This window comes from Atta cephalotes (genome assembly GCF_000143395.1).
Source record: "Atta cephalotes unplaced genomic scaffold scaffold00019, whole genome shotgun sequence".
NCBI classification, from domain to species: domain Eukaryota; kingdom Metazoa; phylum Arthropoda; class Insecta; order Hymenoptera; family Formicidae; genus Atta; species Atta cephalotes.
The window spans coordinates 5,166,011-5,191,591 of NW_012130083.1; the positions used below are offsets into that span (position 1 = coordinate 5,166,011).

General features: G+C 32.1%; 1 protein-coding gene across 1 annotated transcript; it reads left to right on the forward strand.

Moving 5' to 3' along the window:
* The first annotated feature begins 4,964 nt into the window (after positions 1 to 4,964).
* On the forward strand, positions 4,965 to 7,539 carry LOC105619198. The gene is made up of 5 exons (XM_012200722.1): positions 4,965 to 5,395; positions 5,882 to 6,192; positions 6,397 to 6,710; positions 6,939 to 7,178; positions 7,366 to 7,539. Exons 1-5 carry the CDS (start codon positions 4,965 to 4,967, stop codon positions 7,537 to 7,539), a joined length of 1,470 nt encoding a protein of 489 aa, XP_012056112.1.
* The last annotated feature ends 18,042 nt before the right edge of the window (positions 7,540 to 25,581 follow it).

Here is a 25,581-nt window from a genome sequence, read left to right on the forward strand (position 1 = left end):
TTTGTTATGATTATCTTTCAATATTTCAAGAACGGATTTATTTAAACGAGACACTTGTGCTGCAATGGCGATGCCATAAGAAGCGTGAGTCACATCCGCGATTACCGTGCGATGCACGTTTGACACGATTTGTACCGCACTTGGTTGACGAAACGAGGAAAGTCCGGCGGATCAATACTAAGAATTCATGAAGTTGATCCGAGGTAAAGAAAGCAAACCGGATGTACACATGAACTGGACACGCGTACGAACAAAAAGGCGTTGGCGAATGCATGTGTATAAGAGTGTGTCCTATTATGGAAACAAAAATTATAAGGATTGTATGTAATTTTAAGGATTAACCTTTTAAACATACACAACAAGACTGAAAGAGTTTTCTTTAATAAAATGTGTGTTATTAAGAATTCATTGATAAAGCAAGATTATAGATATGAACTAATCCAAAAGTCTAATAAAAAAAATTTAGAATTTTTTCAATATTTTAAATCTAATTTTTTTCTTTTTTTCAAACTAAATTTTATTTAAGTATCTATCTGTAAAATTAAGTGATACAGTACTTATATTTACACATAGATAATTTGAATATCTCGAGATCATCATAAATAATAAAGTTGTACACTGAGAAAAATGGTCTGGTTAGATTAAATAGTACAATTCTAGTTAAAGATAGACAAATCAGAATTTTCTGATTAAATCTACTAAAATTTTAATTGAGATAACTAGAATTCTGATTGATATAATTATTCTGGTAAAAATAAGAATTCTAATAGATTTTAGAAATATTGAATCAACCAGAATTCCAGTTATTTCAACTAGAATTCTAATAAATTTAACCAGAAAATTCTGATTCGTCTATTTTCAATCAGAAAATTTTTTCAGTGTACAGTTTAGACTATTATTTCATGTAAAATTTTATTCTACGGATGATATTCAAAGAATCTGTAGATAAAAAAAGAAATACGGATATTGTAATATTCTTTATTGATCTTAAAAACGCACTTTATTTGGCGCCAACCATAACTTCCAGACAATTATTCGTTACGTAAGCACAATAACTTAAGAACGCATTAACAGGTTAGCAGTATAGCCTCGATATGATAACAATCAATCATTTCGCGAAGTTTTTACGAGGATATGTAGATGTTGCCTCTGAGTATCCATCCCGATATCATGAAATCAATTCAAGAGAGGGAACAAGAGAGAAAGAGAACGAGATTGAGATTAATCATTTTATCGTTTCCATGAACTCGCCTTTGATTGAGAAGTGACATCCTGCAACGCCAATGAAATTAGTGCACGTAGGCGGAACGTGACAGCATCGAGAAATATTTGCATCTTGCGAATGGTACTTAAAAGAAAAATGTTCATCGTGCACTGTGAGAATTGAAGTCTTGAGATTTCAGATAAGGAAAGGTATCCGATAGTACAATGTTAATTATTCGAAAAAAAATTTCTCATTTCTGTTTTATTTTTCAGAAACAATTTCTAAATTTAAGATATAAAACTTCTTAAGGTATAAAAAGATATAAAGGAGGTTTAACTTTCTTTAATTTTCCGTTTTTCAGTAAAATGCGCAATTTATTTTGATATAGTACACTTATAGTATGTTTATTTTTTATAATATTGATAATAATTATCTCAAAATAATTAATGAAATATTTTTTTAAATATTTATTTTATGTTTTAATAATTTTTATTTCTTTCACATTCTACTTTATCATGCAAATTCTGCCTTAACTTTATTTAATTCCGTCAATTTAAATATTTTAATGAAATTTCTAAGAATAAAAGTATCATACACTTCCTCTGCTTTCATATTGCTTAAATATAAACACTTATGTATCGGCGAAATAACGTAAAGCTTGATAAAAAGCACAAGCACGGGAAAGCAAGAAAACGCGAGATAAGCGTCATTTTCATCTAGTCTTACGCGTTGATTTGTCGGGCGAAATCATCCGACATCAGACTTTCCCGTCGATCTTAATGACTGATGCAAATGTGCTGTCATTAGGCCTCATTGGGCTCATTTTGCTACTATTTGTCTTTATAGCTCTCCACACATCGTCGTCGTTCCTTTTAATGAAGAAACGAGTTCTTTTCGCTACTCGTCGGTCGATCGCAGCCGCGAAACAACGCGGCACTCAGTACGATCGTAAATGTTCCTACGAGACATGACCGTTAGCCTGATGAATGCGTTTAGACCTCCTTATCCTCTCGGCTTGGTATATTATTATGCTGAAATGGAATTAACGAATGAGTCGCTCGAGGACTCGTATACTCGTAAATTTTAAACCTCGTTGTGAGTTTACGATGTACGCAAATTTCATATTAATTCATTTAAATATTAACTCGCGTAATCTCACATCGAGTATAGAATGTTGGAAATCTAATTCAAATGTAGAATAAAATTGAAAACTGCACGAATAATTTTTTTTATTGAATTTTATTTAGATAAAATTGAACCAATATGCGTTTCAGAAACGATAAATTAAATAATAAAATTTAAATTAAATAATAAATAAATAAATTTTTTAAAACTGGAATTATTTCTCAATTTGAAATTTTTATTTTTTTGAAAAATTTGATCACTCTTAAAGATAATTTTTTTTTATAAACGTAATCTTTCAAATTTGAAGTATTCTGCAGCTTCAACCTATTGTGCGATTATTCGCGATCGCATTACCGTTGTACAGAATTTTCCAAGCGGTTTGCGTAATTTGTGCGAGAATGAACTTGATTGACCTCAGAATCGGTTTTTTACAATACGACAAATTCCAGTCGCCGTTCCAATTCGTCAGCAAATCTTCGTGTTAATAGTCGACAAACTTTTGAACGATTGAAATATGCTGTCCTGCGATGACCCGTGTTTTGTTATTGGACGTTGCAAAAAAATATAAGGATCGATGGTGCAATATTTGGCGACACGTGCGACGTTATCATTCACGTCGTTTAATTTGTAAAACTTCCGTAAGCTTTACCTCGATTTATATGAAATAGATTGAACTGAAAAAAAAACTATATGAAATGAAAAAATTAATCATACCAATCTTACATATTATGACGATTAGCTTTGCAATAATAAGCACAAAAATTCAGACTTGGTTTGAAAAAGATTTTATTAAACAGGATATTATTAATATTAATATAATATAAATAATTATAAAATATATACATGTCTTCTCAAATCAATATTCTTTTAAATTTTAATGCAAGTCAAACTTGATTTCAGGAAAAAAGAATATAATGAATAATTAAGAAACGAGATTTTTAAATTAATTTAACTCTGGAGAAAAATCCTTTTGCATTTCCTAAATTTTAAATTTATTATAATTTGAAAAGTATTACTATATTGTGATTGAAACATACATTCGTCTTTAAATAGTAATAATGAATATTTTATGCAGAAATAAGAAATTAGTGAATTGAATATCTTTAAAAAATCATATATGATACATTTTATACAATTATTATTTAAACATTTAAACATCACGTAAAAATCACAAAAAAATATTTCCCATCGAAAAGACAAATAATTAACAATTATTGCATTCTCGCGGTCACATTCTTGCGGCTATTTCTACCGCGCCATTATCCTCACTATGAACTTTTGCAATTTGCGGTTATAATTTTCATTTAGATCTCGCTATTCTTCCGGTCGCAAAGAAAATGATGTCACAATGAATGGCGCCTGTTAGGTCCCGCGAAATTACGGGAACATTTCTGGAAACGGAATGAGTAACAACGTCGTTGATCCGATCTCTTTATGAATCACCGTCATTCCGACAACGGAACCAATGAAATCATAAAAGCGCCATAGATTGCTCTCAGAAAAAAATGTACTGTATAATCTTACTGCGTACTAACGAATACTTATTTTTTTTATTAAAATAAATTTTGCTCAATTTATTCAGAACAGGGAATTTTTTTATAAAATGCGATGGAATTTTTATCGGGTTCTCGCGATGTATCTTGCTCGTGAGTCACGTCGGAGATTCGCTGGAAGGACTGGACGTGTCAAGAGTCGTCTCGCGATCTCGTTCAAGACTAATTATCACGGCTGGACGTGAATTAGGGACGTAAACCTAAACGACGTTGCCGCCACCGCGGCCATAAGAGCGCGAAGCCGACGTTGACATTATCGGCGCTCCCGATCTTTCCTACTTCTCTTCTCTCTTTACGCTCGCACGAGAGACGCATGTCGGCCTTTTCACGCTCGAACAAGCCAACGATGCTTGTTATCTTGCGCGCCATTCGAGAGCGAACATCGTTTTAACCAATTTGCATCCGTAACTGCGTCTCTGCGAGTGAAACAGAGTGCATAAAGGAGCCGCAGTCATCATTTTGACATGTTATTTGATCAATAACCTCTTTTCATTGATAAAAAATAAAAAAGTTTGTCGCGCACACGTCAATCGATTAAAATTTTAAATGGAGCATAAAACATGATTATTTAAAAAAATATATTGAAAATTTTATATATAAATATTATTTATAATTATATTTATATACTATATAATTTGATAATTTGATATAAAATAATTTGAAAACGTTATTAATAAATTAATCAATTAGCAATATAAACGTTAAAAATGTATAATGAATATTTTTAGGAATAATCTTGAAACATTACGAGTTAAAATTACATAAATAAAAACAAATACAAAAATTTATAAATTTTTTTTTACTAGAGAAAAAGAAGAGAGAGAGAGAGGTGTTATAAATTATTATTTATAAAATTATAAATATAGCACTAATCGAAAACATTAAAAGAACGTATAAATTTTTCATTTTCAATGGTTCAGAAAAATCATTTTATAAAATGATTTTTCTGAACGTCGTTGTCAACACTCTCACGTCATTTTTCATCCTGCTTTTCTCTCGAGCGACACTTCACACGATTAGCCAAAGCACTTATCCTTTCGTGAGGTTAAAGTTTCAATAATCGTGATCTGCGACAAAATATTATGAAGAAAACTGGATTGGCTCTGCAAATTGAGGTGAACACGGAGACGGAATGGCAACAGTTGCTAAGTCGCCCGGGCCTGATCGTTGTAGATGTGTACTCTGACTGGGGTGGACCTTGCACTGCCATGGTAAGCACCCTGAAAAAGATTCAACTGGAGGTAGGCCTCGAGGCGGTGGACTACGCGATTGCGCGAAACGATGATATCGACGACTTGGCCAGATTCCGAGGCCGAAGTGAACCCACCTGGATGTTTCTGCAGAACGGCAAGATGGTGAATCTAATGTTTGGTGCGCATTGTCCGCGCTTGCGAAAGCTAGTGATGAATGAAATAAAGAGAGCGCAGCAATTAGAAACTCCGAAGTGGCGTTTGGATGTACATAAACGAGCGCCCGAAGAGGAGGCCCGATGGCAGAAAGAAGAAGCCATTAGGTGAAGAAAAATTGATTTTGTAGATTTTAAGAATAGATATTGTCATGAATAAAATCTTTGATAATATATCTAGATAAAAATGAGGATAGTTAAAAGAAAGATTTAAAATACGCGACAAAATCATCGTATTAAATTATAAAATTACCATTGTGTACTATAATCGTTTTACGTTTTGCTGTATAAAATATCGCTATATCTGATCATGCAATTTTTTCGATTATCAAAATATTACAAATTGAAAAATTGCGTGATCAGATAGAGCGATATTGTAGAAAATGTAAAACGACTATAATACAATGATAGTTTTATAATTTAATATGATAACTTTATCGTGTATTTTATAAATCTTCCTCTTAATTCTTCTTATTTTTATTTGAACATATTGTCGGACATTTTATTCGCAACAATCTCGCGTAGCAAAGCAAATAAAGCGTAGTCTCGAAAAAAGAGAGTCACATATATTTACAAAACCATCTCGATAAAAAGGCGAGCGCTGGAGGAAGAGAAACAAGCAAAGGAAGAAGCCGAGAGGCTGGAAAAATACGAGCGATTTATGGCACAAATGATGGTCGAGTTATGCGAATATACGGTGCTGGTGCTTTATCCGTGGGTTTTTAAGGACAAGCAAGGAAGACCTCTGGATAAAATGCAGAGTCCACCGTACATAGATCTTGTGAAGGATCTCTTCAAACAATGTTACGACGTGCAGGAGGAAGTACGGATCCAACTGAACGAGGACATGATCGAGAAGATGTTCGTCGAGAGCGGCGTCGACATCACCGAGGAATTGATAAAAGGTGCGGTATCAGAAAGGCAAGTTCCAGGATCAGAAATAATCATGAGTTCTGAATGACGTAATAAATGGCAGATTGTCGTACGTCGCACAATTCATGATACTTACTCTCTGTGTACGGTCGCGGTTTTATACAGCGTTATAAGTTTTGAAAGTAAAAGGAGGGAAAGGGCAAAATAGAAAAATGAATATGAATGGACTTCTTCAGGGCTAACCGACGGGAAATGCATGGCGATGAGGTTGAAAGGCAAACCACCCCATCCAGACTGGCCGGTTCATTATCCTTATGAAAGTCTGGAACGTAATGTGGTGTGTCCGACCCGTGCCATCAATGATGTCGAGAATTATCTTATTAGCATCATCACGAAAGGACCGCCGACTTTTTTAGAAACTGAAGTGCCTACGATCAGAAAGACTGATGATATACCTTACATGCAGAGACACGTGTACGTGCACGAGCCGGATCCGGAAATTGAGGGTGACGTGCACCGCGTGCATCCTGCGGCTTGGGTACCTCCTCAGGTATAGTCGACGAAACTGAAGAATGTTTGAAAATTAATTAACTAAATTGAGCGGAACGTTAAATTAAATTAATTTTAGGAAAGATAAAGAAAATTCTACGATATAATAATTATTACGAATATTTCCTTTTATATAATCATAACTGTTAATAACAGCATTTACAAAGAAGTATTATTTCTTGAAAATTTATAACGAACGAGAGATCGATACAATCACGGAATTTTGTAGGCTAGAAGTAAAGTTCACGTCTTCAAGACTCTATTTCCGGTTTACATGGAGAAGGCTCATCCTTATGAAGAGCCGGTAGTTCCTCCGCCGTTGTGTGCTTTCAAATTCGAAGCATCGAAATTCAACATCGTGCGAGACACGTACGAATTGAATCGTGATGCGATTGAACATTTCGGCGCCTTCGAGTTCGATCAGCCTTACGCGAGATGCCTCGCGTCTTCACCCGAGGATTTCGAAAAGGTGTATTATCTTTCTCCAATCATAATACAATTAGTTCGATAAAATTTAATCAGATTAAATACAAATAATTTCTCTTCTATAATAATTTAACTTCGATAAACTTAAATGAAAAATTAAATAAACTATATTTTTATCATAATTTAACGATGAAAAGATATTTATGACGAATAAAAGTTATTTATGAAAGGTGAAGTACAAAACTGGCGTTGAGATATTTGTGGTGATAATTCGAAGAATCAACGAAGGAGCTTTCTTGGCTTTTGCTGGCATCGAGCCGTTTTTCGTGACAGAAGTTGACAAGGAGGCTGAAGGATTAATAACAACATATTTCCCTGAAGGAGTAGAAGATATTAAAGAATAGTGCCATTAGCCGGAAGAACAAAAAGCACTTTATGAAGATGAAGGTGAGAAAGAAGAGAAGGATTATAAAAGGAGGATTATAAAAAGGAGGAATTTGAAGAAAATATAGATCATCCTTTTTATTAATATATTAAGTGCCTAATAATTTACTTTATAATTTTCATCTCTTTAAAGATGTAATATCTTTTAAAATAATTATATCGATATAAATAGATTTTATTATTTAAAAATAAATTAAAAATAAAAATAATTTAGTAGAAATAACAAAATTTTTTTAAGGATTTTATCCACGTATAAAAAGAAATATAGATACTTATAAATGAAAATGTTTTTGATAATGAGTTGTAAATACATAAAATTCAACATTTGAGAGAGACAGGAAATTATGAAAATTTTTCCATGAAATAACTCACGTTTTGTAAGTTTACAACCCTCTACATGTTTTGGCAACAGTTGTTCGATTACTCGTTTAGCACTGCGTGTTTGGCGAAATATCAAGCCAATTCATAGAATTTATATAAATGCAACTAATTTGTTTCCAATTTTAATATTAATAAATTGCGCCAAAATATTCATAAAAAAATACGCGCAAGAAAAATCAACAAAAATGCATTGTTGAAATTTTTATCTTTAAAACAAAAATTTTAACTGAAGTAAATCACACATTGAATCACATAAGAAATTTTATGAAGAAATTCTTGAATGAAGAAATTCTTTTTCATGCTATAATTCAAGTCTTATGACAGTTTAATATTATTAACATATAAATTTAATGAAGTGTAATTTAATTTTTCTAATTCATTATTTTAATTTAGTTTAAATTTTAATTATTTTTAATATCCAATTTTTAATATTATTTTAAATTATTGTCAATTGTTTTTAATTTTTATTTAATTCTTAGAAAGATTTTATATTACATATAATATACATATATTCTATCAATTAAGAACGCATTTGTGTTAGTTGAACATATATTAGATATTTACTCATTCAAATCCGCGTAAGAATATATTACATAAATTATTATTACATATTTATATTGTATTAATTCTTGATTGTAATATTAAAAAAAAATATTTCTTAATAAGAAATGGAATGATATTTATGATGAGAGGGATTCACGATCATTCTACTACTTTTTCTCTATATCCTTGTTTGAAAGAAAAAGATTATAGTTATTATTAGTTACTCGCTATTATTAGATACTCGTGAATCGAGAGTATCGTGTTTCTCACAATGTTTGCACGTAATCTTGCAAATTTATATAATTGCATTAATAATGAATAATTGCCACTCTCTTTTTGTGACGGAATAATTCTCTTTGCAATTCATCACATCGGGACTTCGGAAATATATCATTTTATGTTATCTTCCTCGATGTATTTGTGAATTTAGAGACAAAAAGAATAGTATTTATTAGATTGGAAGCCTGACGGGGAGGGGTGGAGGGGGGGGGGTTGGGAGGGCTATATTGTCTTGAAAATTACACGCCTTTAGGCGCAAATTTTATAAACGCGTCCCTGCTCCTTGTGATCTCAATTTCTGATTAATCCAGCCAATAAACATTATGAGTACATCTATTTTCTGCAGTAAACGTTGTTAGATTTTCCATATTTGCTTTTACGACTTTCATCATATTCTTACGCGTTTGCTTTCCGAGAATACAGAACGATAAACTCCTGACCGGATTTCATTTGTAATAAAATCGCTATATAAAGTGATAGGGTACAATTGCGTTAGATTGCATAATTGTGTGTGTTTGATTCGTGTTTCGCATATTTTATATTGAATTCATGATTATTATTCCGTGTTTCATTCTAAAAATCTATGTTTAGTATGATTATATCTGCATGCTCTATCATTGCTTCTATTATATATTTACTCTGTCGTTATATTTCAACCAATAATGATTGAATTTTTTAGTGATAACGTTTATTTATTTAATGACTATTAATATAACAAATTTAATGATAAATGCAATGTCTACTCATCTTTTTAAATGCCTGAATATTTTTATGATATGAACACAAAAGGAAGATTTTTAAGAAATAAAAAAATTTTTTTTGTTAGATCACTTTCTATTTGGATAACTAATCAATTAAATCATTAAATTAAATTTTTTCTTGATCCTCATTACTATAAAATGATTTTATGGAATACTATGATATTTTCTTTATTTTTTTAATTGTCACGTATGTGATATGATTGATATATGCAAGATATCACAAAATTTATGAGAAATACAAAGCGGAAATACGGTAGATTAACGCGACGGTATAAATCTTGCCTCGGCAATGTCAAGCTTGACAAGTTGACCGAGAAAGAACAAAACAGTGGTCTTTCTTTTTTTTCTTTCCTTTAATTCATAATGGATCTGTCATGGTACTGCCGCAGGCAGTCAATTGCTTAAACGTTAGTAATTATTGCACAAGCATTACATAAGCTAACAGATGAATCGAGCAGGTGAGGAAGAGGAGCGATGCCGAGAGGAAGCAGCAGAGAAGGTAGGAAAAAGACGCAAATTACTGTTACTGGGAGCAGTTCACATCCATCATGTGTGTTATATGTGATTAACAATTCTCTTGTCTACTTTTTTTCTCTCTTCTTCCCCTTTTTTTCTTACGCTTTTTCTCTGTCACATTGTTCTTTGGCTTCCGTTTGAATGACTAATCATTTTATTTGCAATATTTAATATGTTTTATTCTTGTTTGTAAAGAAAACATTTGAGTAGAGAAGATCTATGTAACAAGATGTGTATAACAAATTAATTATTCATAATAATATAAAAAATTCTCTGTAAATAATTATTTTATATAGTTTTAATTTCAATCTCTATTTAAACTGATATAAAATAATTTAAATTTATATTCTTTTTTTATATATTGAAATTGTGGATTAAGATGGGAAAAAGGAAATATAAAATTATATTTTAAAAATTATATATAAGGAGGGATTATTATATAAGATCGAAATAATTATTATTTTAATCGATACCGTAATGCTATATTATATACGAAGAAAACGACTGCATTATCAGGATATCGTACGAAAAATCAAAAAATTGTAGCTGGAAAGGGCGAAAAGAGCATTATGGCTGCTCGAAAAGTACAACCTTGATCCGCTTGAAAAGACTGCTCTTCCAATAAGATATTTCCATGACGAAATTATCATCGCAATTATTCACTTGTCATCGAGTAAATAATTCATAGGATAATCGTGATTGATTTCACGACTCCGACTACGCGTTAAGCGTTAAGCTGAAAATTCGAACAATAATCTAGACAAGAGATGAAAGTACGCGAATGACGAGGCGAATATTTTGTGCCGATAGATGTAATTGTCATGGAAACAATTGTAATCGTCACGAGCGATTTAACATTCCGAACTTTGTTACTTTTACGTGGCGAATGCTGTCGGGATTAAGAGATCGTTTCTAAAATAATTTGTGCATCGGAAAATATGAGGTCTGATAAAAAAGTAAGCCAACTTTTTGAATTACTCGGCACTTAAAAAAGTTAGTTACTCGAAAGATTATAACGATAAATAAAGATTGTAGTGCTGCACGTTAGGACACGTCGCTAGGACACTCCGTTGCCGAATAATTCAAAAAGTTCGCTTATTTTTTTATCAGACCTCGTCAACGTAATTACAAGATTAAAAAAGGAATCGGATATCTGTATTTTTTAATTTTTCAAAATTCATGTAAATTGCGTGAGAACTACATATTTCTCATCCATACTTCTATTATCCGGAAAAAATGTTCACTGATCATAGGACATTCTTCATTCTTGAAGGCACGTAGGAGCGAAAATGAATGCACGCTCAACTAGCGGTCGTCGTATCTTCTTTTCGCTTTTCGTTTTGCTACTTATCGTTTTCTTTCTGGAGCACTCGTCGCAAGTAGGAGCCGTCGTCGTTGTCGTCGTTCAGAATTAATGGCGTCGAGACGTTCAAACCTGATTCATCGACGCCTACTAACCGTCTACGCTGTTGATCTTCTCGATGACAGGATTCGTTGCGAGAAGGATTTTTCTTAATTCGATTTTAAATAAGGAGGAAACATTTATAAAATATTTTTTGAACAAAAATTCAAATATATATTTATAATAATCTCTTTTGTTTATGTGATGTTTTTCTTCATTTTTGCAGCAATGATTTATCAAGCAAATACTAATTTTTATTTAAAAAATACAGTTAAGGTTATAAATAATATATATAAATATTATTAAAATTATTTTAACTGATGTAACGTTATATATATATATTATATTTTTTTATTCACATTTATACCAGTCATGTGTATTTATTGTCTCTCTATGATTTCGCCATCATTCACACCGTGTATCGCTGACCACGGCGGAATTCGCTTCCGCTCCAATTTCGCGACGTTTCGTCGGAATTTTGTCTTAACGAAGAAAAAACACGATAGGCACGCTATTTCTCGCGCGTGTATATTATTCCTTGACCTCCTTAATCGGATCCTCGTTGCTGTTTCTTGACGCCGTCAGCTGTTTCCTTGGGAATTCCTAAGAGACTCTTCTTTTGTGACATCCGTGAAGAGGAAGTTCCGGGAAAAGCGATGAAAAATCGTTGATGTTTGTTTCGTTTTTATAGCACCGTAAAAAATTACATGTTCACTCACGCGATAGTGATACATGTGTGATTCGAGGAAAGTCTGACGAAAGAAAATTTCGGACGAACTGAGCGTTGTTCTGAAGCAGAAAGTTAGCGAATTAAAATTTAGATTGGATACGGGGATAAAAAGATCAGTTTAATAAATGAAGTTATAACTGAAATCGTACTCTCTAAATTTCTTGCAATGAAATCTCATTTTAAAAGAGTGAAAATATAACCACCCTTGAAAATATTTTACTTCTTGAAAAAGAGTGACAATTTTCACACCTTTGAAGTAAAAATTTACTCTAAAAGGAGTGAAAATTGTCTCTCTCTTTTTTCAAGAAGTAAAATATTTTCGCTTTTTTTCAAGATTGTGATTGTATTTTTACTTTTCTCGAGTGAGATTTCACTGTAAGAAATTTAGAGTATATAATGAGAAATGTAAATAAACTTTGAAATATAATAGAATTTAAATGACGAGAGAGTACGGATTTGTCACCTTTTCAGAAGGAATTTCTGATAATGAAAAAATATTTTTTGCATATTTAATCTTCATCGGAATTTTATGTAATATAAAAATACAACAATATTAAATTAGATTAATAATTTCTATTCCTTTGAATTAAATAAGATTTATTATCTTGAAACAAGGGTAACACATAAATTTAAGTTTATATATTCTTATATTTAAAATGAATATTTACTTGATGTTTTTTTAATCTGGAATTCTTTCATCTGCATTGTTACCTATTGGTTATTAGTATTAAACATAAGTTTAAAGTCTTGAAACAAAAAATAATTTATAGCAAATTCCATAAATTTGTATTTCTAAAACTTTAAATAACAGTTAATAATGTACATAATATTTTTGGCTAAGGTAGATCGATCCTATTTTATAATAAATCGCGAGACTGGATTTCAGAAATCTTTTCTATAATATAAGTGTACAAATTGAAATTGTGTCGCCAGAGGTATAATTCTGTTCCATAGAGTTATCGTTAATTTCACAAAAGTTATGACGGCGCCGATGATAATCGTCGTACCTGTCTACCGTCGCAAATTATTTCATCATGTTTAGCGTGTTCAACAACGATCGTTATTCTACACATACTTACAAAAGAACAAGCATTCGTCACCCATACTCGTAACATCTCCCACCTTCCACTCCGCTGACATTGGTTGCTCTCGCGCAACATCAGATCGACATACCGTATCGTGCGAGTAGCGAATCGATCTCGTCATCGTTTGCGCTCTGCGACCGGCCTCTGGCCACCCTACCACGATCGTCTTCCTATCTAGCCTCCAATGATCGACGTTCTATCCCTCCTCGGGGTGTTCCTCGACACATCCCTCCGGGTTCGAAGGTCACGGTAATGCCACTGTTCGACGTCCCGCGATGCGGCGCGAACCTGAAGAGGCCTCGTTCGAGTCGAGCAAAGGGTAGGGAGGCTATATATAACACCACTGAGGAGCGCTCCCTCAGTATTCTCGCGCGCGTCCGACTCCAAAGTACACGACGGTCTTCCACTGCTACACACTCTCTTTGGAATTTCTTCCTCATCAAGTACTTCTATGTCTCTAGGAGAAGAAATCCTTTTGATGTGATCCATGACTGCGAAGGACAAGATTCTGAAATGCAGAGCAGCTGACTTTCACTGAATGAAACTCTTCGAGCTACAGTCCTTGAGGAGACAGTCCGTGATATGTTCTATTCTATGTTGCGCTAGAAATGAAATTGACAGTTTGATAGCCGTTGCCTAAGTAAATTTCAAACGACGCCCAAGTGGTGAAGAGGAGATCTATTTTGGTTGGTCGAATCTGGAAGTAAATATAAATCTCCAGAATTGAGAGCGATTGACGCTTCAAAATATCTTCGAGCTTCGATGAGATCTATTCAGTATTATTGTATACACTGAATTTGAATTTAGGACTTTTACTTAGAAGCTTCGATTGTTCTCAAGAATCTTCACGTAACAACCCTCGGCAGAAAAGTTTAGCGAAATCTTGTGCCATCACAGACTCCGATAACGGGAATCATTATCTCTTCATGCGAGTTTCTATCCCCGAGTGCTCGTTCTTCAGGCTTTTCCAGTGCCGATTGGCTGATGATTTCCTTAGTGGAACATAACTCTACGAAAAATTTGAGATGGTCACGGTACTTCGAAGTGGAGCGTGCGGATAAGTACATTTGATAGATACGAGCACGAACGTGTTGTCCTCGACGCGAAGTGTCACGTCAATGCATGAGGGAGGACGATTGGATAAAAGAAGATCTCGAATTTTGAATCGACGTGTCGCGAGAAGGAAATCCATCTGACAGCTAGCATGACAATGGTCGTCAATAAGATCAACATGTCGTCATATTCCATGCCACGGCGTACCTTCTTCTCAGGTCTTCACACGAAGGTAAAAGCTTTGAACATCTAAAAATTATATGAACTCTTATTATATCTTAATTAAATGTATGATTTTTTATCATCTAATTCAATTTCCTTCAAAACATTACTTATAATATAGATTTCAATTTGACTCCACAAGTTTAAAAAATTATACATGCTTCAAATTTTCACGAAAAGAATTTGATTTTGCTGAAAGATCTAAAATTTTGGATCTAATTATAGATCTAAAAATAACTTTATTGGATCATATATATATATATATATATATATATATATATACAATATAAATCATCATGTTGCAAACTAAAAAAATGATAGCAATGATGCAAGAATTAGATATTCTAGAATTAGATATAGAATTTTGATATTTTAACAATTAGTTTTAATGTCCAACAAAATTATTTTAATGGTCCAATAACATTATTTTCATTTCTGTATAATCTAGAAAAATTAATTCTTAAGAAATATTAATTTTTATTTGTTTCTGAAGTTGCCAAAAAATTTTATGATTCGTTATTTTCATATTCCTTCTCTTTTCAATGTAGAAATCAACTACATTTCGATTTGCTTTGAAAAACTATGATTCGCCTCAATCATAGAATTAAAAGTTTATCCAGCAAAATTAAATCACATTTGTATTTAGGATTAAATCAAATATTTGGCTATGAACATGACTGATTTTTTTCGCACTTTCGCAACATAACATACGAAACGAAACGTGTTTTTTTTTCGAGGAGAAAATTGAGAGAGTACGTTGTCACTGTATTTTTCATGACGATTTTTCTGGCTCGTTGCCATGTTTATGTTCGACTTTTCAGACGAGTTGCAATCTTTTTTGGTTGACGGCGAATCCCGCGAACAGCTGGCGATAACTTATGTAATGACGACTGAATCCCTCTACTAGTTTATTAAACTCTCGTGAGAACAGCTGCGAATTACTTTTTTTTCTGCCAATGCGAATGTCACTTGGAATTACACGTATGTCACTTTATTTATTGCAAAATAGAAATGCCAATTATCTCTTGTGTTAATACAAAACAACTCTTTCTTCATTGTATACACAAAAATGAACATCCATAATTCGAAACAAATATCTGCGAATCATTTTCGTAAAAGTCAATAAAATTGAAAAATAAATAGTTTTTTCGAATCCATTCTTGGCAAAAAATTTGATAGATTTTTATTATAAATATTATATTATATATAAAATGTAGTATATTGGTGTTTCTACAAATTATAAATAAATTTGAATAAAAAATGAATATTTTGAAACACATTTTAATATTTATTAGCTTCTTTCAGCATTAATTCAATGTTTTTATATTTCAGTATTTATTGAATATTTATTTCTATTTTAGCATTAATGTAATTTTGTATTATTTTAAATTTATATACAGTTTACTGAATATTTATTTTGTGGAATATATTAATTATTCAGTCTACAAATTTTTTGTATTTTTGAACTTGTTATTTTATTGTTTGACTTAACATAATTATTAAAGATTCATATTTTTAATTATATCCATATCAATATTACTAAATTAGTTGTTATGAGGATCGGAAATTCGTGAATACGGAAAGAATTATAGAATACTCTCCAAGTTTGCAGTTTCCTAGTAAAACTCACGGCTGCATCGTTCTCTCTGCAATGTTGTATTTAGGTCTCGTTATATTTAGAATAGTTTTCTCGTAATAGAGAAGCATTTATCTCGTCTGGTTTGGCCTCATTAATGCGTTTTTCACGTTTCATTATTTTTCATTTACCGCACTAAGATGGACACATCATTAATAATAACTTTGTTATTATTTATATTAATATGTATAATAATTTTTATTAAAATGATATTGAAGAGGACGTTAATAAAAAATTTGTGATATTTAAAATACATTTCAACATGAAATAATTGACAGCTTAATTTTTTTTTAAATTTTTCGGATATAATTCTTGAACTATTCTATATATGGCAATTTTTAGATGTTTAGATTTTTAGATGAACTAAAAAAAATCTATTTTTTCCTTAATAAACATAATTTTCGATAAATTGTTTTTTTTTTATTATTGAAAATTTAAAGAATGTGCGATTGTCTGAGGACACATCTAGGAATTTTTCCGGTAAGCAATTAGAAGGCGTCACGTGAGGTCGTATTGTTAAATTGAATAATAGGGTAGCTCATGGCACGAGCGACGATCGTTCTCATTAAACAGATGCCCCACGGCTGTTGGAACGACATTAATATCAATATATCTTACGAAAGAGAGGAAGAAAGAGAGGATGTTGACGCTGATACACGCGGTGGTGGCGTTTTGCTCTTCCACGTGTAAGACGAAAGCTGCCGCGGCTCGAGTTTGAAATAGCCAGAAGGGCCAGATTTAGAAGGAAGAATCGAAAATTTTTGTAGACCGCGATCATTTCCTACGAGGCTTATATTAATCATCCTGTCACATTAGAAATACACAGCTACTCGTAATTTGATATTTGCACAGATACACAAAAAGAACAATTTTGCTGAAATATTTAAAAATTTAGGTAGGTTTTACAAATAATTTTATTACCTAATCTAAAAATAACTTTATTACTATCAAAATAATTACATAGAAAATTCAAGCATTTTCAATGTTGCAAAAAGTTTTGACATGCTTAAAGTAAATATAACAATCAACTTGAAAGTCTTAACTGTAATTTTTTTCATAATACGAATTTTTTTTTCAAATCTGTATCTATTATAGCTAAATTTTTAGATATTTTCTCTACCATATTCGCGTCTTTTTAATAATAATAATTAAATAAATTTATTTCGTTATCTTTTTATCGCTTTTGTCAAAAAAATATTATTCAATATATATTTATCCGTACCAAATATAAACGAAAATCGTGTAAAATTTGGAAATATTCTTTTATTCATAAAATTATATATCTTTTATTTAAAATTAAATGCTTTTTAAATGTTTTTTAACGCGCAATTAAATTAAAAAGTCTTTTTGGGGGGGAATTAATCCGATTCATGCTCTGATCCCATTCAGTCGCTTTAACGTGCGGTAAGACGGCCGGAGCCGATTTTTTCTCGTTGAGTCTGAAGAAAGAACGTCTCGTTCTCTCGCGCGCGTGCACGCGAGGACGCGAAGAAGCGTAAAAGCAACTCCGTCGTAAGAGAGGCATAAAAGATTCATTTTGCTGGAGAGGTGACCCCGCCGACCCGGCATCCGCTCTCCCGTCTCCGTGGGCGGCACTCTCGGATCTTTTCTCTCTGCACCTTCTCCCTTTCAGCCTCTGGTCCTTTCCGTTCCTTGTCTTCAGATATATTAACCAGTCGTCCGCGAGAATTGTAATATTAAGAATTTCTAGTAATATTTATGAGATTCAGGCATTTCATTATCGTCAATCAACATTAGCATTTTGTCCTTATTTGAAATATGAAATATCTTAAATTCATAATTTTATTATGAAATTAAATTAACCAATTGACCTTTACTTTATCTCCCGAAAAGTTATTTATGTACAAAAACGATTTATGTTGTATGTCCCAGAATATATCTGTTTCATTTTTGTAAAACTTGTTATATACATATAGAATGAAAATTTGCATATTTTTTATCTTTCGAAAAAGATAATATTGAATAATTAAAATATTATAATATTATTTTAAGGTTAGCGTCTGAATTTTGTTTCTATTTATGGTCCAGTCTTTGAGATCCCTTTCCTTTATTCTTTATTCTCGCGCTGAGCACGTACAAAAAAACAGGTTGAAAGAAGGAGTGGATCTTGTTAAGACAATCAAGCAGTTGGTCATTAAGTGTAACTTGCATTAAATTGCCGAGAGTTAGGAGATAGAATGCTGTTTTCATACGACGCCTTCGGAGAAATTTACATTTATTTGTTACCTCGTCTCGGTCCGAGTTGTCTTAATTGATAATTTAAGAGTGTTCGTTTAGCCTGTAATTTGCTCTCCATTTGCTCTTGCTTTTATATAATTTAATTAATGAGAGAGAATATTAGCGAACATTTGTGTATCTACGAAAAAAGAATTAGTCGGTATATGACTAATGTTATAAAAGCTTTCGTAATTTAAAAGATCTTATTAAATACGCGGAGATCTCATTACAGAGTCTATAATACAGATACGATTATTTTATTACTTTATTTATTATTTAAAGGACGTATCATCGATACATCTTCGAAAATCTAACGGACTTTTTACGACTTAGCACTTTCTTCACAAAAGCTACCGCTCTTTGTCGGACCGGATGCATTTAATCTGCGGCTATAATACGATGAGACGAAGTTAGGGATCTGCTCGCCTAACAATACGTATCATTCACATTTGAGGATTAGTGCAGTTGCAGTCGTAGTGAATTCCGGAGTCACTGAAGCATTCCGGAAATGAATAAGAGATCCAGTAATCGTAGCGTGACTTAATGCTACAATTCTTACTGATAAATGCATTTACGTGCAAGAGCGTTTCAAAATTTTTATACGCAATTATCTTGATCCTCATTAAATATATTATACATAAATATTGTATTTCAACGTTCCAATTGTTGCACTTGATTCAATCTTCGTGAGCATAATGAAAAGAATTATTTCGAGCAATAGTTCTATCTATAAGGCAATTAATATCCATGTTCGATTTACATTGGACAAGCGAAGTAATAATTCTTTACAGCGATAAAATCTAAAATTATTATGACGGAGTAATATTAATAGTAGCGGTTATTGTAAAAAGTTGAAATGTCATTTTTTTTTTAAAGGTCACTTACAGCTTGTCTTAAAAGCGTCATAAAAAAAGATTGCGTCTCCTGAGATTGGCACGTGTTCTTTTTTTTTTACCAATTATTAATTTCGATTTCGAAAAGCGAGTCTGTCTTGTAAGTTTGCATAGTTACATGATCACTCACGTACATCGGGTACAGGTATGTTGGGATGTAAACCAGACTGGCTGGTCACCACGGCGTCGAATATCGCCTTCACGATATAGTCTAGCTATCGAATCGTATTTCTGTTGTCGTAGAAATGTCACGCAAATCGCATGTAACGCGACACGCGCACGTCTCTTTGGCTCCAAAGAGAAAATGTCATTTCTGAGTCATCGGTTTTAAAAAAGAAAAAAAAGATGCTACCGGTAGTAATATCCATATTTTATGACGTGCTGTGTTGTTTACTCAAGCAGTTCCGCAAATATTACGTACATGAAATGCGTGTGCGCGTATACGATAATTAGAAAACAGAATTTCATTATTTCATAGTTTATTATTAAGTCGTTTTCACAATCTTTAAGGTTTATCGATTATCAATTTAATACCATAAACACGACGTTTTTATGTAGAAGATTTTACTCATAAAATCTTTTTATTTTATATAACTAATATTTTTTTTTTTTTTTAAATAAACGACTTGGTTCAACTTATATCGATTTTCGAAGGGATATTGAAAATGTTTTGCGTAAATTCATGCTTAACGGTGCATGAGAATATTATCGAAGAGACTTTTAATTATAATAATTCCTTTTTAAAAGGTACGTGTTTGCACAGTATGTTTTACTGGCACGATTACGAAATCCTTTTTGTAAGAATGAGAAATCCGTATTAAAACATTCCGTTAAATCGTTTGCGGTTGCAGCTGTTGTTTAGATCATTTAACTTTACGACAATTGCATGTATATAACGGAAAGCGGTCGATTTATCGTAAGACTTCAAAGTAGAATTGTTGAAGAAATTCAGGTATATATTGCCTTCCCCGGCGTCGTCTTTGCGTATTTATTTCTGAATATTGACATAATATTGACATTTTTGAAAACCTATATATGATATGATTTTAGAACGCGATAGGACATTTCATCGCATTTCATATTTTTTCTCCAGTTGCAATACCTCACAGGATTTTTTAAGGCGAAAGATTTATGTAGTTTATTTTTAGCAGTCAATATGTGAAACAATTCATAATAGTGTATTTGGAGTTTATAAAAAATACTTGACAATGGAATAATATTATCTATGTACATTTAATAATAATATTACATTGCAAATTAAAAACTAATATTTGTTGAAGAAATATAATTTGCACTATCAGTGAAATATTATATTTTTATTTTAGTATTTTATATTACGTTTTTTTTCTTTTCTAAATTTAGATTTTATTGCATCTATACACCTATTTCATTATGTCTTTAATTATTTTAATTGACAGATACAAAAAATTCATGGACGCTATTTCGAAGGAATTTTTTGTATCGTTTATTATATCTGCACCGGTGTTGTAAACGTAGAATGACAGTAAAAGATGTAAATTAATAAAATAAAAAAAGATAATTGACTTGCGTCCTTGCGGAAGAATCATTTAGCGGTGTGCTATCTCGCACTTTGTAAGGACTAACGATTACAAACTACTAGTTACAAGGATTTGCATTCTAATACGTTCATATGATCGTTTCGTATACTTTTTCTTCTATTGTAATATTTATTCGGCCTTCCAGAGGAGCTATGTTTTCTTTTATTTAATCACGTACTGACATTTAGATAAAAACACAAGATTCATTGCTAAAAGAAATTAAATTGAAATTTACGATCGTTTACAAAGACAGTAATTTACAACATTTTTATTTACGTATGTCCTTCTTCAATATTATATAACTTTGACAATAACAATTTAAGAAAATCCGCTCTTTGAAATAATGATGTTTGTTTATAATATATTATTGAAAAATTGATTTTTTTTAATCTTCTGGTCTATTAAATTTCTATTTTTATTCTGAGAAATAAAAATTGTAATTTCTCTTTTATAGGAGTGGAAATTATATATTTTTTTTAATTTAGAGAAATGATAATTTTCTTACTTTGAAGATGGTAGGCTTGATTTTCTTACTTCCGTGAACTCTCGAATTATCTTATCTTTCTCTGTAAACAAAAATTAGGCATACTCCGCAAAACTGCAAATCACATTTCTTCCAAGTTGCATTTCGTTGCATATGCGCCGTAAATACGGCAGCGAATCTCTAATGTAGGCGGACGCGATCGCGATCGCGATCATTTGCATTGAGTCGAGTTTACAAGATCTCGTTTCTTGCTCGTTTTCTCTTGCTCGCTTTTCTCTTCCTGCACCGTCTCCCATGCACATTTTTATTGACGCACCTCGCAGACTCGCAGGTTGATAATCCGCCTCGGGTGGCGCCATTCCTGATTAGCGATGCCTACGCATTTTCCTCGTCTTCGTCTTTCTTTCTTAGCGTTTCTCTGCCTTTTTTCCTCTCTGTTTCTTCTTTCCAATAAACATACGAGACATTTGGTAAATAATGATACAGCTTTTATTTCGCCGCATTTGTTATTCGCAATTAAAAGAACAAGCCCAACGAGCTTCGCTGAAATGTAATTATAATTATCTTTTAAATATTAATCAGTGTACATTTCTCTTTTCTTTTTTCTTTATACTTCGTATTGATTTCGAATAGAATATTATAAGAGATAGCGAATGTGAAATTTTCAATTTCCTTAACAGATTTATTGTTTTAAAAATCAGATAAAATCAGTAACCAAATTCGTAACTATAATAAAAAATTGTAAAGCTTATATTACTTTAAAATATGATTTTTTGTCGTTGTTTAATAAAATAATAATAGCATTATTTTTGCATTAAAATACATGTTATATATTTCTTTACATATATTATATATATTTTCATTTTATATATTAAAATACATTTAATATATTTCTTATTCAGACATATATATTTTATACGCCAATTTCAAAGAAATGATAAAATCGTTCCAAAGAAATGATAAAATCGTTCGATGATTATTGATTGCGATAATCGCTTTCTATCGCCGATATAATCTATAATATTTAATTTCTGGCCGTCGCGATAATACCTAATCGGTAGAGGACACGGCGGGCGTAAGACATGTCGGGACTCATGATTAAAAGGGGTCCAATGTATCTCGTCTCGCCTATTCATATTGTAATTCGTTGCACGATCGTGTGACTAAAGGAACACCATCTTTTTTTCTCTGTTTCAAGTGAGTGCTCCGTTTAATTTTCATGTAAATCGCCGGCAGACTGAATCTCCGCTATTTTTTTTTCTCCGGAGATCCTTTGTCCTCAATGTTGCGAATATTGTCGTCTGGGCAAAGCAAATATCTTTTTGCGAACGTTGACCCGATCTATGCATATGTGGGTCGGCTTATCGACTTGAATAAATTTTTAAAAAGACTCTTCACGAGCAAGATAATCAAAATACGCAAATGACGCTTTTTCTAAAATATATATATATAAATTAAGTTTTTTGTTGCGGAATCTGAAATAACGTTTATTTTATATAATACTAATAACAATTATAGTTATAACATAAAATACATACAGTTGACATTTGGTATCAGTTTGTTTGTACTGATTATATGCATATAAATGTAGGTTTTAATACGATTTATTTGTAATTTAGTGAGATGCGCTGTATTTAATATGTGAGAGCCACTGGGCTACCATTCACTATGGTGTCATTATAACGGTGCAGCAATAGTGCAATAATGCAATATCCCCAGTATTGTCATGTACGCACAATATAACGACACGCAAGACGAGATGGGCATTCGACTTTTGCATTCACCGCTCGTGAAACCACGAGCGATGAGTCACGGTGATGCACTCCGCATGCATCCGCGCCCCTTCGGGAGGAGTCCATCATGAATTTCTCGAGCATTTTTTTCTGCATCTCATCTTCTCGATCGATAATTACCTTCTGATATCTCTTGTTATGCACATAACTTCGAATATGAATTCATATGTAATAAAAAAAATATAGTCCATCATTGTAAGAGAAACTTGAAAAAATCGCTCTCGTAGAATATATCACAAAAGAACCATCAGAACTGTCTTTTATCGATTTTAATGAGTTTTGGATGTGTTATAGAATATAAAAAATATTAGATATATATTTTTTATCTGCTCACAGTTAACGATCGAAACAATCTTTCGAAACTAACAGATTGTTTTCTTTTCAACAAATATCTTCGAGATTATAAAATATACGAAAAAATGTTTTACATAAAAATTTTATTTTTATTTTCATAATCGTGTATTCACGTTTCTTCGAAAATGAAATTCATTATTTTCGAGAGTTTGTTCCGATTAATTTAATTTTGAGATAGGCAGATATAAAAAAATTTGTGTCTAAAATTTCTTTTGTGCTTTACAACATATCATAAAATCCATCAAAAGCGGTGAGGGTCAGTCCCAACAATTTCCTCGTCAGTTAATTCCTCGTCAGTCATTTCCCAATCATATCCTAAAGAATAAATGACAAAAAAACGAAATATTACGAAAGAGATTAAAGTAAGATGTATCACACGATGTAAATATTCTCAAGCCACCAGTAAGTGTCTCGCAGAATCAATCAGGCATACGAGCGTGCATGCTTGCACGCACGCACGCACGTACGTACGCATCGTCGCCAAAACACACGAGTATAGATACGCAACAGTTTGAGTCTACTGACCTGATATAGGCGTGATGGGGAGTCCGGGGACCACTCTTCTCTTTCTTTTTCTTTTTTTCTCCTGCTTGTTGGGCCCAGCCGTGCTCATACTGTTGGAATTCCTTCGTGACTCACCGACATTCGTCGCCGAGGTTGCCTTGGCTATGGGAACCCATGATGCCCGTAATCTTGTTCGCATTTCCATGCACGATGTCGCGCACGAGCGGAATATGAGTCATCACGACCGAATTTCTGCCTCTTTGATATCATCGTCCTTCCCGACGCCTCTTTTGGAAACCGATCATCGAAGCGATCCCCTTCTTGCATACGATATAAAAAACGAGTCCTGCTATCGCTTTTATTTTAAATTTTACTTTCAAATTTTATTTCTAACTTCACGTGAGTATAAAGTGATCGATAAAATCCTTTTTTTTTTATTTTATTTAAATTCTTTGCAGAATTTATATACATAGAGAGCGAGAGTCATAAATAAATTTATCATTATTATTAGTTATCGAAAATGAGAATCGCTTTAGATTCTTCTCTATGAAAAATATTTTTTGGATATGTGAATATAAAATATGTTCCAGATAGTTTCATATTTTCAAGCAACTAACACAATTATCAAAAATATAAAAATAATTGTGGGTTTTTATTTTCCAAAAATATTTCTGCGAAACATATATCTTGAAGTAATCCCCAAATATTTTCAGATTGTTTTCACAATATTTCTAAGATTTTTTGAAGAGTATATTTTTAAAGCAATGTTTTGAAAATATTTTCGCAGAAATGATATCAGGAGAATGTAGCTACATTCTTGCTAATTCCTTTTTTCTTCGAAAATTGGTGATGAGGTGATCGACCTTTTTCTGAAGTTTGTGACAGAAGGATGTCGAATGACCGCACGCATTGCATGCTCTTGATAACGCACAATGCGATATATACGTCTCTTTCGTAACGAGCAACCTTGAACTTCCTGTTCGAATGATTCACGTCTTTCATTCATCCACTCGTTCATTCAAGTTCGCTTCAATCGCTTCGAACGATTTAATATGGATATACAGGATGGGCTTCAAAATAATTTCTATTTTGACTTCAGAGATCTTTATTTTTGAAAAATATTCTAAAGATTCTGCAATATATTTTTTACTAAAATTTATTCTTTTAAAGAACATTTAAGAAGGTAAAAAGACAATAGTGTAAAACTTTTAGTACGCTTTACAAAAATTTTAGGGAAAAATTTTGAATTTTTATAAATTCTAATATACTGATTTTTGGACACGTTTATTTATTTCTGCTTTCTGCTATCAATGAATAAATCTGATACACGTATAATATAAGTATACAATATAAGTTTCTCAGATTTAATCAGCAAAGAATTAAGAAATTATATGTAAATTACACGCTGGAAAGGAAACATAGCTGGAAAGAATGTTCTTAATGCCTCAATTAATTTGAAATTAGCTCGTCGTTTCTTTAGCATAGGCATTACTTTGCTGTAATGATTCACGCTATTCATTTGCATATTTAGAAAATAACTACGAATTTTCAATATTTATATAATAGATC

What these genes read in the sequence shown, in the direction of transcription:
- LOC105619198 (XM_012200722.1), top strand. Translation starts at nt 4,965, where the DNA reads ATGAAGAAAACTGGATTGGCTCTGCAAATTGAGGTGAACACGGAGACG. An exon ending in CGGCTTGGGTACCTCCTCAG is followed by an intron (nt 6,711 to 6,938) that starts GTATAGTCGACG and finishes GGAATTTTGTAG; the next exon opens with GCTAGAAGTAAAGTTCACGT. An exon ending in CACCCGAGGATTTCGAAAAG is followed by an intron (nt 7,179 to 7,365) that starts GTGTATTATCTT and finishes TATTTATGAAAG; the next exon opens with GTGAAGTACAAAACTGGCGT.